This window comes from Sceloporus occidentalis, unplaced genomic scaffold, assembly GCF_023333645.1.
Source record: "Sceloporus occidentalis isolate IW3139 unplaced genomic scaffold, rSceOcc1.0.p SCAF_252, whole genome shotgun sequence".
NCBI classification, from domain to species: domain Eukaryota; kingdom Metazoa; phylum Chordata; class Lepidosauria; order Squamata; family Phrynosomatidae; genus Sceloporus; species Sceloporus occidentalis.
The window spans coordinates 949820-964340 of NW_028317232.1; the positions used below are offsets into that span (position 1 = coordinate 949820).

Below are 14521 nucleotides of genomic sequence, written 5' to 3' on the forward strand. Positions count from 1 at the left end.
GGGACAGTTGGGAGGTATGTCGCTGTATATTTTCCAAGTATCTTGTTTATCATGGAATAGCCCCCATTTTCAGTTGCCCCACATAGCTGCACCTGGAGAGATCGTGGACAGGATGAGAAGATCCCCTGACCGGCCCAGGGAGCTGCAAAATCAGTGTCCCATTTTGGACACCTGAAATTTTGGGGCTGGCCCCCAAGTGCTCTATTACTGCTCTTTACATGGGGTAAGAAGGGGTATGGACATGTTTGGGATGCAGGACTAGCCTTTAAAGGACTTTAAAAGTAGGAGGGCGGTGAATCCTTCGGAGAGTGTGAATGGGGTGAAATGCCGCTCTCGCTCCCAGACGCCCAGTAATCAGCATATATCTCTATCTTTGCACATAAAAGTCTTACGGCCATGGGAATTGTGGATGCAGCTTCATTCCAACATCCAGTGATCATGTAGTATGATTGGGCTTTCCCTTTAAGACCTGCCCAGTGTGTCCATCGTAGTGGAGTTCATGTAGTCAAAATAACTAGAGGGTCGGGGGAGGGGGCAGGATTTGCGTGAAAATGGAGGGTGGAAAAGATCAGCACACACCAGAGATACCAACTTATAACAACACTGGAGGGGAAAGTGTGCGCTCTTTTCATCTGTTTACCTAGCCTCTTAAAGGTGCATTGTGCCGGGCCGAAGTACTCCGTAAAGACTGTGCCAACTGGGCACAGTCTTCCATAGTGTTAAAGGGCTGGCTGGGGAGATCAGTGATGTTTCAGGGACCCTGATCACCCAACAGCGATGGAGTCCATGCTTCCCCCAAAAGTAGAGCCCAACTGAAGAAGCCATGGCAGCTGTGCTTAACACAAACATATTTAATTAGGTGTATTTAACTTTGCTACTTGGAGACTCCTTTTGTAACTCACTTAATTCCATGGTTGCATGTGCATCGGGCACCATGTTTTTTAAGAACACACAGGGTGGTGAACAGGGCTGGTTAATATATTTAAGCGCTCTGTGTTCACCGGGCTTAATGACCTCATAAGAACAAGAACCCAAATGTACATAGAACAAAAAAAAATTCTTTTAAAATTAAGTCTTTTTGTCCCTTTTTATTTCAAGTCAATGCAAAATATGCGTTAGTGTTAAAATGTGCTAATTAAAAAGAGATCCGTCTGTGAAGGAAAGAGTTTTGCAGCAGCAATGTCCATTCTCCTTCGCTCTTGAGCACGTTCTACCTTTGCTCCTGTGTCATGCGCACAGCACAACACGTTTTCTCCGTGCCAGTATCGTGGCCGCTATATCCACTTCTCTGGTTAACTGGGTGTTAGATAGGCGTTCAAACATCTATTTGATGGTTCCGCTGCTTTGTAATGGCAATGTCTCAAAGACAAAGAACCTCCCAATGTTGGCTTGTTCTGGTGGAACCTTCTACAAGTTCTTCTAGCACGATCCCCATTGTAATTGAGAAGGTCCAGTGCTGGGTAATCAATCATGGTACAGAAATACGGAAGGACCCGGAACGGGTAATAAGAACACGGACAAAATACAAAATATATTTATATATATATATATATAAAACCGAAGGCAGTGGGACAATTCAGCCCCCGACCGCTAAAGAGTTGAAGGGTTTCAGGGTCAAGAAAAGGAAAGTTGAATGGGTTCTAGAACCTGAAATGTCCCACCCAACGAGGTTAAGAGCACAAAGAGCCCAGTTCATTATTTTTTGTCTTTTTTTTCAGGTTTTTTTTGTTTGTTAGTCATCTCTGGAAAAGGTTGAGAAATGTGGAGCGACACAGGCCGGTCCTAGGATGGACAGTCCGTACGGCAATGTGCATCAGTCTCTTCTTGGGTCGCACTGATGAAGGATGTTCGCATGCTGGGAGAGTACTGAGCATCGGGTCAAACAAGGAGCAGAGGTCCATCACAGGTGGCCAAAAAGGAAAACAAAGTAGAAGATTAGTAAGGTAATATTTGTTTGCATGAAACCCTCCAAAAACAAGCCATTCACAAAACGTTATAACAATCAGAATGTATTAAGGTTTTTTAAAGGGGTGCAAAAACCTCAAAAGGAGGTTCATCATATCTCATATCTTTGTGGGTCTATCCCTCAGGAGGATCCTATGATCCCATTGATCGCAGGTGACTTATCACATCCTGAACCAGTTTTTTAAGCTTGAGTTCTATTAGCATATAAGTAGGCGTTTGAGGTTAAGATATTTAATAGCTGTATGTAGAACAACTGCAATAGACGGCTAGAGATCAGTCCGAGCTGTTTCACGTTTCCAATATAAACAGGGCTGTCTGTTCCTTTAATATGGCAGACACGCGGGCAATCTTCTTTATCTTAAAGTGCCCGAGCCTCAGATTACACGCTTGCTCTCTATAATTCTCTCTGGGCTACGTGTGCCGCTGCGTTCCGTTCTTCAGTTGACCTTGCGGCGTTACCCATTTCTGTATCTCCCCGTCTGTCACATCCTGGCCCCGTGGAATTTTCACATCAGTAACGTTCATTATCCTCTCCCTTATATTCCGCCACTACTTCTGCATTTTAAACAGTTTAAAGGAGCAAGCCTTCAAAGAAATTGCAAACGACAAATTACAATTAGCTGTTTGATTGCCGTTTGAGTTCCGGCGGCGGCTTTGAGTGTTCTTAGAACAGAATGCGTTAAAATATAAATCAGCTGGGTAATAGAGTGAGCCATGTACCCTTTACAATGATATACATGCGTATATTGGGGGTACTTGGGGGGGATCATCCCAGATCAATAGCGAATAGATCAATTTTGACATATAGTATAACTTACCGAGGGGGGTGGGGACTGCCTCTCAATCAAAGGAACATTTTCAAATCGAGGATTGCCACTGAACAAACCGCTTTGATTCCTATAGGTAACATAAAGAACAAAAAACTCATAACAAAAAAAAACAACATATAAAGAATAGATCTGGAAAAGGCATCTCTAGCAGTCCGTCTAACATTAAATTATCATTTATTATATTTATTCTCGTTTTCTTCATCATGCTCAACGGCCACCTTTAGTTAAAAAACCCAGATTTGGGGCAAAATGGGGCAACTAACATATCCAACTAATTCAAATCCTTCTAACCAAAGTACCCAAAAGTTCCCCTCCTTTCTAAAGAAGTCCTACAAAGGCTGCCTAAACTAATCAACAACAATCAGCAACTTATAAAAGAGAGATAAGTTACTGGGGAGGAGAAAATGTCTACTGTAGCCAGTCCACCCACCCGCCTTATCCGAATAGCCCCCTTGTGGTATTAGTGGCATCACATGGGACCTGCCATGGTGGTCCGTGCTGCAACAGACCTCCACTGATTTTACAGCAACCTAGGAAAGTCAGGGGAGCTCCAAGGATCCCCCGTCAACCAGCTCTGCAAAAGCAGGGGCAGCTAGGTAGGACAATGCCTGCATATCAGGACTGTCCCGTGAAAAATGGGACTGTTGGGAGGCATGCTGTGGCAGCAAGATATTTAAGAGTCTAAAAACAGTAAGAACCGTCTTTAAGCATATATTTGCCCTTTAAGAAGCCCCCATGTGGCTGCCGGCCTGCATGTGCGGCTACTCACATGTACTGTGAGACGGGGGCGTTGGAAATAGGCGGGGCCGAGACCCGCAGGCTGTTGTGGCTGCCGCAGCTACTGCTGTAACTATAGAAACTCGGCAGGTGAGGTCTGCCGGCCCCCCCGCGAAGCATCTCTCTACATGCCTGTGGGTTAAACGGGTCATCCTCGTCCATGTCGTCGTAATCCAGGTCCCTGTAACGGCACAGAAACACGGCACTGTGTTATTCCGGCACGTATGGGGCGCATGTGTAGTTACAAGGAAAGATACACCAGCATGATGGGAATTGCAGTTAATCGGAAATAAGAAAATTTACATTAAGAAAATCCGGAATTTCTTTAAAACATGTAAAAGTAAAGAATTCATATAACAGATTTTAAAGCGGAATGTTGACCCCTCGCAAAATGAAAAGCGGAGAGGCTCGGAAGGCGTAGAACATAGAAAATGAATTTTTCCCATTGTTCCGAGGTTCAGTTGACCGAGGTTCGTCTAAAGAAGAAACCTCTGAGGTCTTAAAAGTGTCCCTCTACATCTTAATCTGTGATGCTGGTCAACTAGAAGGTACCACCAAACTCCATGACTAGGTTTGGAGTAGAAAGGGATTAAGGACTAAAGCTGTGGAGCCCATGACTAGCCCAAAGTGCCCATGACTAGCACCACAAGCCCCTAGCCAACTCAATAGGTGTTTTGGCTTTTTGTGACTATGTCCGCTTCCTTGCTACCAGAGGATCCCAGCTCTAGTGTGGAGAAGGAAGACCTCCGCGTGTCTATGTCTAGCAAGTTCTCAAGTATTAGAAAGGAGAAAAATGGAGGGAGTCCAGAAATCAAAATGGTGGAGATGGTGGGAAAAAACAGAAATATATATGACATATGATGGGAAGTGAACACGGAAGCCGGTTTGATTATGACGGTGGCCCTACGTGCAGTCTACTCATGCATTAGTAGTCATGGGATTCCAGAAAAGAATGTCTTAATATTTTTTTTCTACAATTGGGGGTTTATAAAACCACGTGGTGGCATCTACTTCCCATCATGTCACTGTCAGTACAATCATTCGAACATGGAGCTGTATCTGCCTCTGTCCTACAACAACAGCTGAGAAGCAGAATGCTAGCACATAGCAGTGCTTCACTAGTTTACGACAGAGGTCAGCAGTCGGAATTCTGATACAGCTATACCCTGAGAGAGGACTACAAAATAAACCTGTGTGTCCCTCCAACCTTCATTGGCCCCGTGGGGGCGAAACAGACCTACAAGTACATTTCACTTCAGCCTTTAATCTAATAATCCTGGTTTGCATCAATAAAGCAATTCTGAAGATAGGATGCTGGTGGCCTGCACTTTAAATGATTAGATGAAGGTCCTCCTAATGTTTTAAAGGAAAGGATAAAGGATATTTTTCTGGGGAACACTGAATGACAGGGAAGATGAGAAAAATATCATGGGATTCTGCTTTCGAGACTCCCGAATGTTCTTTAACTCATTGACGAACAAATCCTCACCTATTATTATTTATGGATTTATATAGCAGTGTTGCTCACCTGTTCTGAAAGCGTTTCCATGCGCGGGGTAGGCTGCAGATGGCAGCAGTAAAGGAAAGTGCAGAAAAAAAAGAAAAAAGTAAAAGAAATAGGACGCCCTCCATGCCGTCATAGCAGAGTCCCTTCAGAGCATCCACGTAATCCTACAAGAAAAATAAACTGTGTTACATTGTGACAGCAAAAACAGGGGTCTGCTCCCCAGCTCCCACCCCCGAAATGCATAATCAATGAGAAAACTGACACCAATAATTCTCCTGCTGCTATGGCAAGAAAGTCCTTTAACCTATCAGTGCCCTCTGATTGTTTCAAGTGACTACTGGCCCCCCCTCCAGAAAGATATGAATGTAAAAAGTAAAATCTTGATGTATAAATGTTATATTAGGATATTAAAAAGTTATATTCTGTTGACTATGCTGAACAGATATTGTTAAAGCCAGGCTGGTGAGACTGCGATTTTTATTAGATTTTGTATAAACGATATTTAAATGATTTCAGTTCAACAGGTTGTTACCTTATGGAGCCCCCGACAATTCAGCAGAGCCACAAGGTGATGAAAGTTTCCTTCTGTTGTATTCAGCATAGCCTGGACCACCAATAAATGTTTCTGTTTGGTATGGAAAATAAAGGGTTAAAAGAATACCCTAATCTCAACATCCACACTGTCTGTGGATGCCACAATGTTATTTGCAGGGTTTTTAGAGGCTTTCCAACCCATTTGAGAGCTGGATTTGCTTTGTTCTCCTGCACGGCACGCGGGAGGTTAAACCTGGATTCGGAAAATTAGACATAATAAAAACCAAGGTCTCCCATTCCATTAGCCAGACAGCAGTGAATCAATGTCAAGGTTGGGCTGTATTCGTGCTTGGCGCGTAAATTAATATATTATTCCGTTCACAAAATGATTCCAGAGCTTTGCCTCGGGCTACAGAGGTTAATCGGGCTAATGGGTTAATTTCACAGACGTTCTGACTCCCCTCACCAAAAGCAATGCGATGAAGTGTCCAAGAGGCCAGTGGGCAAACGTGGCAATTGTAAGCCCTGAGGCAATGTTTTTATTTTGTGGGGGTGAGGTGTGTGCCGGCTAAGAACAAGGGACATGAGAGGTCTCCCCAGACCACCCATTGATCTGCAGCCCACTGGTTGCTCACTAGGCACCTGGCAATGAGGGATGGGAGTTACCACAACCTTCTGACCTGCCACCATAGTCCTATGCCAGAATACCCCACTGCTTGAGGTTGCGGGTCTTACATATGTGCTAGCCCATGTAACACGGGTAGAACATGACCATGGGGTGATCATCGACCACCGCGTTATGTCCTAGCATACCATTGTCTTAAAACCAGACAAATATGCTCAAGGACTTTCTTCATTGTTGTAGATGAGACCAATCATAACCTTATTTGAAGAGGTTTAATCCTCCCAATTATTTTAATGATTAGAATATAAGACTCCTACCTCAGCTGTCGGATACTGTGGAATGGCCTCTTTTTCCAGCCCGTGAAGTTGAGAATGGATATTGGAAAGTGCCCTTTGAGACATGGTCAATCTCTGAAGATGGAGATAATTAAAGTTAGTAAGTGGAACGTTACTTCATTAATTGCACCAAGTGGTAATATTTCCCATGAAAAATATCACCTGAACTGAATTCTGGGACTTTAGGAAAGAAAAAAACAAACCCACATGTATGGGAGAGACTCCTGAATATAAGACAAGACCAAGGACCGAATAAACATACTGGAAACTCCTGGGTCTCCTGGTGAAGAGCTGATTCCCTAGGTCTCTGAGTCTGTTTCCTCATTCTCCAAGCAGTAGTGTTTGACCACACCCACTCTCCACCCAGGTTCCATCTACTTCCTGCGTACTAAAGGCTAACTGGAGCTAGTCCTGCCCCCATTTGCACCTAGTCCTGCCTCTTAAAGGAAGCTACTAACCCAGAGAAGGTGCAGCTCCTGGTAGCCTACCCTGAGAGGTTCTCAGATACACGAATAAGGCTTGAGAATTTTTAACAGTTGGAATATAGACTAGAAGAGGATCTACCATCAAAGCCTATGTCTACGTGACTCCGGACTTCAAAGAATTGTAATAAATTGAACTCATGAAGTGTTAAGGGAGAAAGCTGACAAAGGATTTCTGTGGCCAACATCCGTGGCTATACTTTTCATATTTATAAATGATGCTGGGCCCTAACGACTCCTTTTCTAATTCGCCGAAACAGTATTTGGCGGCAACCAGACCCATCTGCCATTTGTTTTCATTCCTAATTACTCATACAGAATCTACTTAAAAACAAATATTGCATTAATGGCGAACAGAAATGTACAATAATAGGTCAAGCGTAGAATGGAATACCAGATTGGGTATTTAACATTTACGTTAATATGGAAAACCGTCATGCCTTCTGGAGCTAATTAGCTGAACGTTAAGCAGATAATTTGTTTACTGTTCAAAGAAAATCTATGCTTGACAGATGTCCGCTGGAAAAAGAGTCAGAATGTATGGAAAACATGCGTGAGAGAATGAACTGCGGCAGATGGAATTCCATACGATCATTTACAGATAAAAAATGATTCTTTGGAACGCTGGGTTACGGCTCCAGACCTTTAGCAATACGGTGTTGTTTCTTTTGTAGACGTTATGCCTGGTTTTATTTACTATAGACATATTAGCTTGTACTTTTTTATTTTACAAAGGAGGGAAGCACTTCTCGATGTTGTCCATCAGGCAATATGGCCGCCTTGAGAAGCCGTCTTGGTTCATTGCCTTGCAAAACAACAAGAACGTATGGAGACAGATTGACAGCTCCAATGGGTAATTGGGCGCTTTAGTGGTTTATGTTTTGTTTCTTTGTGTTAAGCAGCTGTAAGTTCAGAGAGCGTTACGTGTTGCGGATAGAGAACATCGATGGTGTTCCCTGAAACCCAGTTTCCCTGAAACAGATCCACGTGTGCCCTTTATCATATATCAGATGTCAATGGTGGTGTTCCTCTGAAAGGTTGATCCCGTAGAAAAACGAAAAACTTTAAGAAGCATTTTTTTGCTCTATGGCAACAACCTATCGGTTGCAACATAAATGAAGACCATGAAAGTGGCACGTGAGGTTGTATAATGCAGACTGTCCTGTTTCATTATGGACACTAAAATGAATGTATTTAGTGTTAAAATATTAACACTTTAGGCTACCACTTTCTTTAGTAGTTAAGACCTTTCTATACATTTATTGTTTTTATATAATATGCAGGACGTGAAGAAATCAGATTCACTTAAACATTTATTATTCTTAATGGGAACGCAGTGAAAGATTATACCTGTCGGAATGGATTCGTTACGTCCTGGTAACATGAGATGTAGTACTGTAAGATATCTGGAATGAACAAAACAAACGGAAGAAAGAACAGATTTAAGTCGAGTTCTGATGAGAATCCTGTGCGAAGATCTTGTATTTTTACTTTGGCATTGAAGTGGCCTTTGATCCAATTTTCATTAATGCCGATGGTTATTACGGTAAATATAGTAAAACATGATCTCATCATAAATAAGGTGACTGTATAGACAGTAATTATACCATCTGCCTCATCTTCATTCTGCCAGAACATGTCTCCCGGCACACATCAGCCAAGAACCCCATATGATAATTACGCTGAGAGGTCAATGGCTGAATTCGCTGAAGATATGAAATTGTACGTGCAAAGAAATTCAATATAATGTAGCTGTAAATCTTGCAGGCAGGTTCTACTAGGAGAAGCTAGTCATAGTGGCCAACGAGTGCTAAAGCTGGCAAATGACGACAGTCGTTCTTGAGAACTTCCCAGGGTTGGACCGGGAAATTTCCCAGTAGGCCGTCTCACCCGGGGCTGCAGCGAAGCAAGGTGTGCACTGAACCCGGGCGCCCAACTGGCCCCCATGGAGCCTTTCCTCCGCTGTCTTTTAAAGGAGCCAGAAAGGGGGTGGGACTGAGATAAAGCGGGAGGGATTAAACACAGTGACATCAGCCATAATTCTTGGAACCTCCAGGTGAAATATAGAGCGTTCCCAAACATGTAGTGGATGGTGCAAGCACCGGGTACACAAGCAGATACACCTTTGGACTTAAGAGGGTTTGAGACGGTAGGGACGGAAGCCTCGATCAGGAGAATGCTCCGTGAAAATAGCTTCATATGTTCATACTGCCTACGTCAATTTTAGGCCTCTTGTTAGCTATGAACCTAGCGGTGATGATCGCAGAGCAGAGATTGAGTGTTAACGAGGCTGATGATCTACCCCCGGATAACGCACTACACTGCAGCAAGTCTTAAGTGACGCTCTGAAAGTGCCCATTATTTTCCACTTACCTGGGCTGATGTTTGTGATAATTTGGGTCTGATTCATCACGTACGCATCCGGATCAGAGCAAAAGTCACTCAGCCCCTGCGTAGGCATGAACACAAAGAAAAGAACCCTTAGCTTCAAAAGCTAATGAATCGCGTGTAAGATTAACAAAGCTTTTATAATCAAATAATAATGCCTTACGGGTACTTACGCTGGCCAACTCTATTTACAAAGTCAGCAAAATCCGTAAACTATAAGACATACTACCTATAAGAATCTGAAACCAAGAATCTTTCCGTGCTGGATCCCTTACGTATTTACACTATAAGGTTCTGGAGAACCTTGTTCTGGAGAACACCAGATGGGATTGACCAAGGTAGTCAGGAGCTTCCGGGTCAATCAAGCAGCTTTTAATTGAGACAATGGGTTCATTAATTATAAACATACCGGGACATTCCTCAACCCACAGATATTTCTTTCCAATTGACTGCACTCATCATAGGCCATTTTGGATTGGTTCTGGAGGACCTTCCTTCTGCTCTCCTCTGTATCATCAGAGAGGTCATCAGACCTACAGAGAGTTAAACGTGCCTCTGGGGAGCGGACTTTGGCTGGAAATTGGGCAATGTGGCTGGGGTTCGGTGGAACTGCATTGATACCTTGTTGCTTTGGAGGCTCATTAAAGCTGACAGATATGAGAGAGGGGCGAAGGCCGGGGGAATCCACTGACCCAGCACATAAAAACAGACCAATTAAATTATCTCGCTTCACAGAGCTTGATGGGCAGACGGGACACGGAATGGGAGAAGAGAGGGAGGCCAGCAGGAGGCAGATGAAAGACAATACAGAGGCTGACAATGGGTTTGTAAAAGCTGAGGTTTATACCTAGTCGTTCCTCCGAGGACAGACCCAGGGGTCTCTCTACAAGGACAAACCCGTACGTTCACAATGACGTGTTATATTTCACCAGCACAATATTTGCACTGTATCGGATTTTTTATTTTTAGGTAAATTAATTAAAAACAGCAAATCATTTTATATTGAAACCCCATCTCCAGGACTTTAACAGGCAAGAGCGATTTCAGTTCAGAAGGGACAAGATTGGTTATCTGTTGCAGCTTTTAATAGCCTGGTGGAGCTTGGGAGGTAGAGCGTCATAAAAAATGGGGACAGAGGTAGAGCTCGGCAGGACAGCGGGATAGAGTGGCACAAAGTGGGGCAGCTGGGAGACACGTCTTCTCGTTGTGCCAGATGGCCGGCCCCAGTCTGACTTATTATGAATTTCCTGCCCTCTCAACGAAGGCTGCGGGAACCAATCAACAATAACCAGCAAAATGACAATATGGGAGAGATACCTTAATAGGGAGGAATAATCATGTAGATTCTGAGAACAGACATATAAGATGGGTCTTTAATAACTTTTTTTTGTTATTCCACGCCTTTGTCCAATGCCTTTTAGAGGTGGCCCCCAAATCGAGAAACCCCGGAGAAACAGTTAATAGAAGCCCAAAACTTACCACTGCGGTGGCCATCTCTAGCCCCATGGATCCCCAGCTGAGCAAAAGTACAAAGAAGCTCGCCACTGTCATTCTACCAAATGAAAAGAAACAGAGGAGTTATTACCCTGACCTCCGCTGCTTGGAGCAGAGGAATTATTACCGTGTCCTCGCTATCTGACATCAAAATAGCCTTTCTTGTAACCCCTCGGCTACCGATGATTAAACACACTAAACTGCGGGCCTCTTACATTAAGGCTTGGTGAGCAGCAGACTGCGGAAGCCACATAAAGCATCAGGATTCATTCCTACTCATAATGACTTGAGTAATGGCACCTATGGGATGGGATTTTAACCTTTTAAGTGCCATGAGATGCTCTGGAACACAAGAGTTAATATATTTAGTCAACCTTTCTTGCGCAATCCAACTAGACATGGTATTAATGATTTGGTTGTGAAATTGTAACTAAATATTGGATCCATAGGAGACACTCTAGTGCCCCTTTTATTCTGTTAAATTATAGGGTAACTGGGCACTATTAAATCATATAAGGGGGTAGTAAAGGCTTGTATACGTTATATGCAGGACAGATCCCGTTTGAGTGTTTTGCCGTGGCATTTTTTAACCCCATCATTCTAGCGTAAAAGTGGCTTTTTGACGCTATGTTTAAATGGACCACTAGGGGGCGTACTCACACAATTACCAACCACTTGATCTGCTTGGCCAAGCCGAGTAAGGTGAACAGGCAGATAATCAGATCTAGGAGCAGCAGTAGGATGTAGGCCAGCCACCTGTGCGAAGACACAAAGGAAGAACCCCATACAAACATGAAATAACTCCGACAACAAAGCAATAAAAGAGAAAAGCACAAAAGTCCCTGTAATCCGCTTCAATGTAACGCGTCTGGCCTTCATCTTCTACAGAACAGAATCCTAATACATGAATGACGCGGCTGAAAGGGAATTGTTTCAATGTTTCCCTGTAGGAACGCAACTCAAAGGCCCTTGGAGAGATAAGAGCTGAACCATTCAGCAATAACCCATGTCACTGTTTAATTTGGGCTTCAAAGCATCTTTTTCCTCACCTGATGCCCCTTCTTTTCTAGGAGGTCAGAATGTTTGCTGAGTATGAGGGTATCGCTGGGTTCTACAGCCCTAAAAGCCCAGATGATGTGTATAGAAACATCAAAATTGTGTAAATGAAAAGGAGAGAGTGGAATTGTACGACATCACGTAGCATGTTTGCGCTCTATCAAATTAATAGCGACAAATGACCCTATGACATCAAAAAGGGGAGGAATTAGGAAATGAGGGTTATTAAACTAACTCAAGATACAAGAAACTCTCACCTATAATCCTCGAAGAAATTAACTTGCTCCGCCAAGACATTCGGATTCAGGTCGATCCCCTTCCAGAAGGAGATTTCTGCCAAGTGCTGGGCCACCGACTCCACCTGCCGCCTGGTGTTCCGAACAATTACCAAAAATTCCGTGCGTTTGGAGAAGATCTCCTCCAGCTGCGTGAGGTCGCTCTTCACCACCGAGTTCAGAAGCTCCACCGTGTCTGAGATCTGTGGGAAAGCGGAACGAGATTATCGAGAAGATAACGGTGTCACGTCGTAAATAATGTCTTCCCCACGCGTGGGAATTATAAGGTTATAGAAGAAGAGGCGTTGGCTGTAGAAGGTCCATTTGGCCCATCCAGCTTGTTCATCGTTTTCCAGCTACTGCAAGACCTTGTCTGATATTCAGGAGATTTATCCCAACCCCATACATGCTTACATTTACTCTCTGGATTACCTTCTGCCACTTCCGATTAAAAAGATGTTCCACTTATCCCCCAGTGCTGTATACAGTAATAACCCCCCATCGCTGTATACTGTAATAATCCCCCCAGCACTGTATACAATAATATACCCCCCACAGTGCTGTATACAGTAATAACTCCCAGCGCTGTATACAGTAATAATCCCCAGCGCTGTATACAGTAATATACCCCCAGCACCACACTGAGCTGATGCTTTATGGCAATCCTAATAAAGTCTGTCCCTTAATAGACTTTCATTAGTCTGCTAACATGCAGCTGCCCCAAAATCATTATATTATACAAAACCAGAACTGTTTTTAAAAAGAAAACACAACAACTCGATTTGATCCCAGGGATAAAAATGATGGGAGATTCTTAAGAACTTCAGGCTACAGGATGAGTGGCGGGGATCGGCCAGTGTCTGTATCGGCAGCAATAAAACCTCTCCTGTCCTCTTCTAACGACCCCCGCCATGTACAGTTTGAGCCATTTTATTCCAGCCGGGGGCTTCTGGTGCACGATGAACCAACACGCTCTTCTGCATGAGTGGAATGCAGTTTAATGCACAACGACATGCAAACCCCTTAGGACAATAGAGGAGGTTGGAGTTCTTTAGTTGTTCTGAGGATAAAGAGCTGCGGGTTCCATGTTTTTAAAACGACCATCCCCCTAACCCAAATTTTGTTCTTGTAGAGAGGAGAAGCGGAGAGATCCCTGGATTAAAAAGCTATAGATAGCACACATCTGGCGGAACATATTGGGATTATTAAAAATCAGTGTTCCAATACAAGGAGGTCCGTTTACTGACCATGGGAGGGATGGTAAGAGGAGGCAAGAGGGCAATTTCCCCTGGGCTGCTATGATGTAAACATTTTTTGGAAAACATATTCACTTGTTTATTTGCAGTTCCGCCTATGGCCACCAGTAACAAGGACGTTAGACCGCATTTACATCCTGATTGGATCAGGTTTGTGCTCCTTTTTTGGGGGCTTTCTATGAATTACCTCCACGGCAAAATGTGTTCTGCTACTTTATTACTGGGCCAAATAGCTGGATTTGCCCTCTCTGGGCTGATTGGTGCCACCCAGTGACGTAACTAGAAACCACAGGGCCCCATCTTCAACAAGCAACATGCCCCACAGTGCCATCTATGCCCCAAATAGCTTGTGAGTACCTCCGTTGCTCCCAAACAACTTGTGAATGCCACCTGTGCCACCAAGCAGCTTATCAGTGCCCCCAAACAGCCTGCCCGTGTGCCATCTTTGCTCCAGCTTGTTAGTGCCCCCAGCTTATCTGTGCAATGTTTTCCCCCAAACAGCTTGTCTGTGCCATCATTGCCTCTTGCCCTCCCCCAACATACACTCTGGTAAACATTCACATTCATGCTCACATGCACCTATACATAGACATTCATGCTCACATACACTTAATCATGGACATTCATGCTCACATACACTTATTCATAGATAGGCCATGCCGGGAGAGGCCTTTCTGAACAACTATGAACAGGCAAACGGAGGCAGGAACTGTGACCCCTGTAGTTACGTCTCTGGTGCCGGCCCTCTCTGGTGTTGACACCCTTTTAGATACTTAATCCATTGCAGGAAGTGCGGTGTGGGTGAGCCTCTGGGACTGGTCCTACCTGCACCACTTAATGAGAAATGTAAATTTAGCAATACTGGTCCTAGAGAACACGTAAGCGATTCTATATACTCTGTCTCCACCCTATTGATACGGTACTTTTGTACCAACACTGATGTGTCAAATGGACACACAACGTTTTAGATTAGGACAAGAGAATTCTATACTTCCAG

General features: G+C 43.9%; 1 protein-coding gene across 1 annotated transcript in view; it reads right to left on the reverse strand.

The window, feature by feature from the left end:
• Positions 1-1782: 1782 nt before the first annotated feature.
• Positions 1783-14521, reverse strand: part of LOC149276024 (protein tweety homolog 1) — a 38041-nt gene continuing 25302 nt past the window's right edge. Inside the window, exons 4-14 of the mRNA XM_089504004.1 lie at positions 12251-12471; positions 11598-11693; positions 10923-10995; positions 9429-9504; positions 8406-8461; positions 6556-6648; positions 5612-5704; positions 5101-5243; positions 3565-3753; positions 2784-2862; positions 1783-1866 (exon numbers count right to left, since the gene is read on the reverse strand). Of these exons, the coding sequence (XP_089360130.1) occupies positions 1783-1866; positions 2784-2862; positions 3565-3753; positions 5101-5243; positions 5612-5704; positions 6556-6648; positions 8406-8461; positions 9429-9504; positions 10923-10995; positions 11598-11693; positions 12251-12471 (1203 nt within the window). The remainder of the gene's footprint in view (positions 1867-2783; positions 2863-3564; positions 3754-5100; positions 5244-5611; positions 5705-6555; positions 6649-8405; positions 8462-9428; positions 9505-10922; positions 10996-11597; positions 11694-12250; positions 12472-14521) is intronic.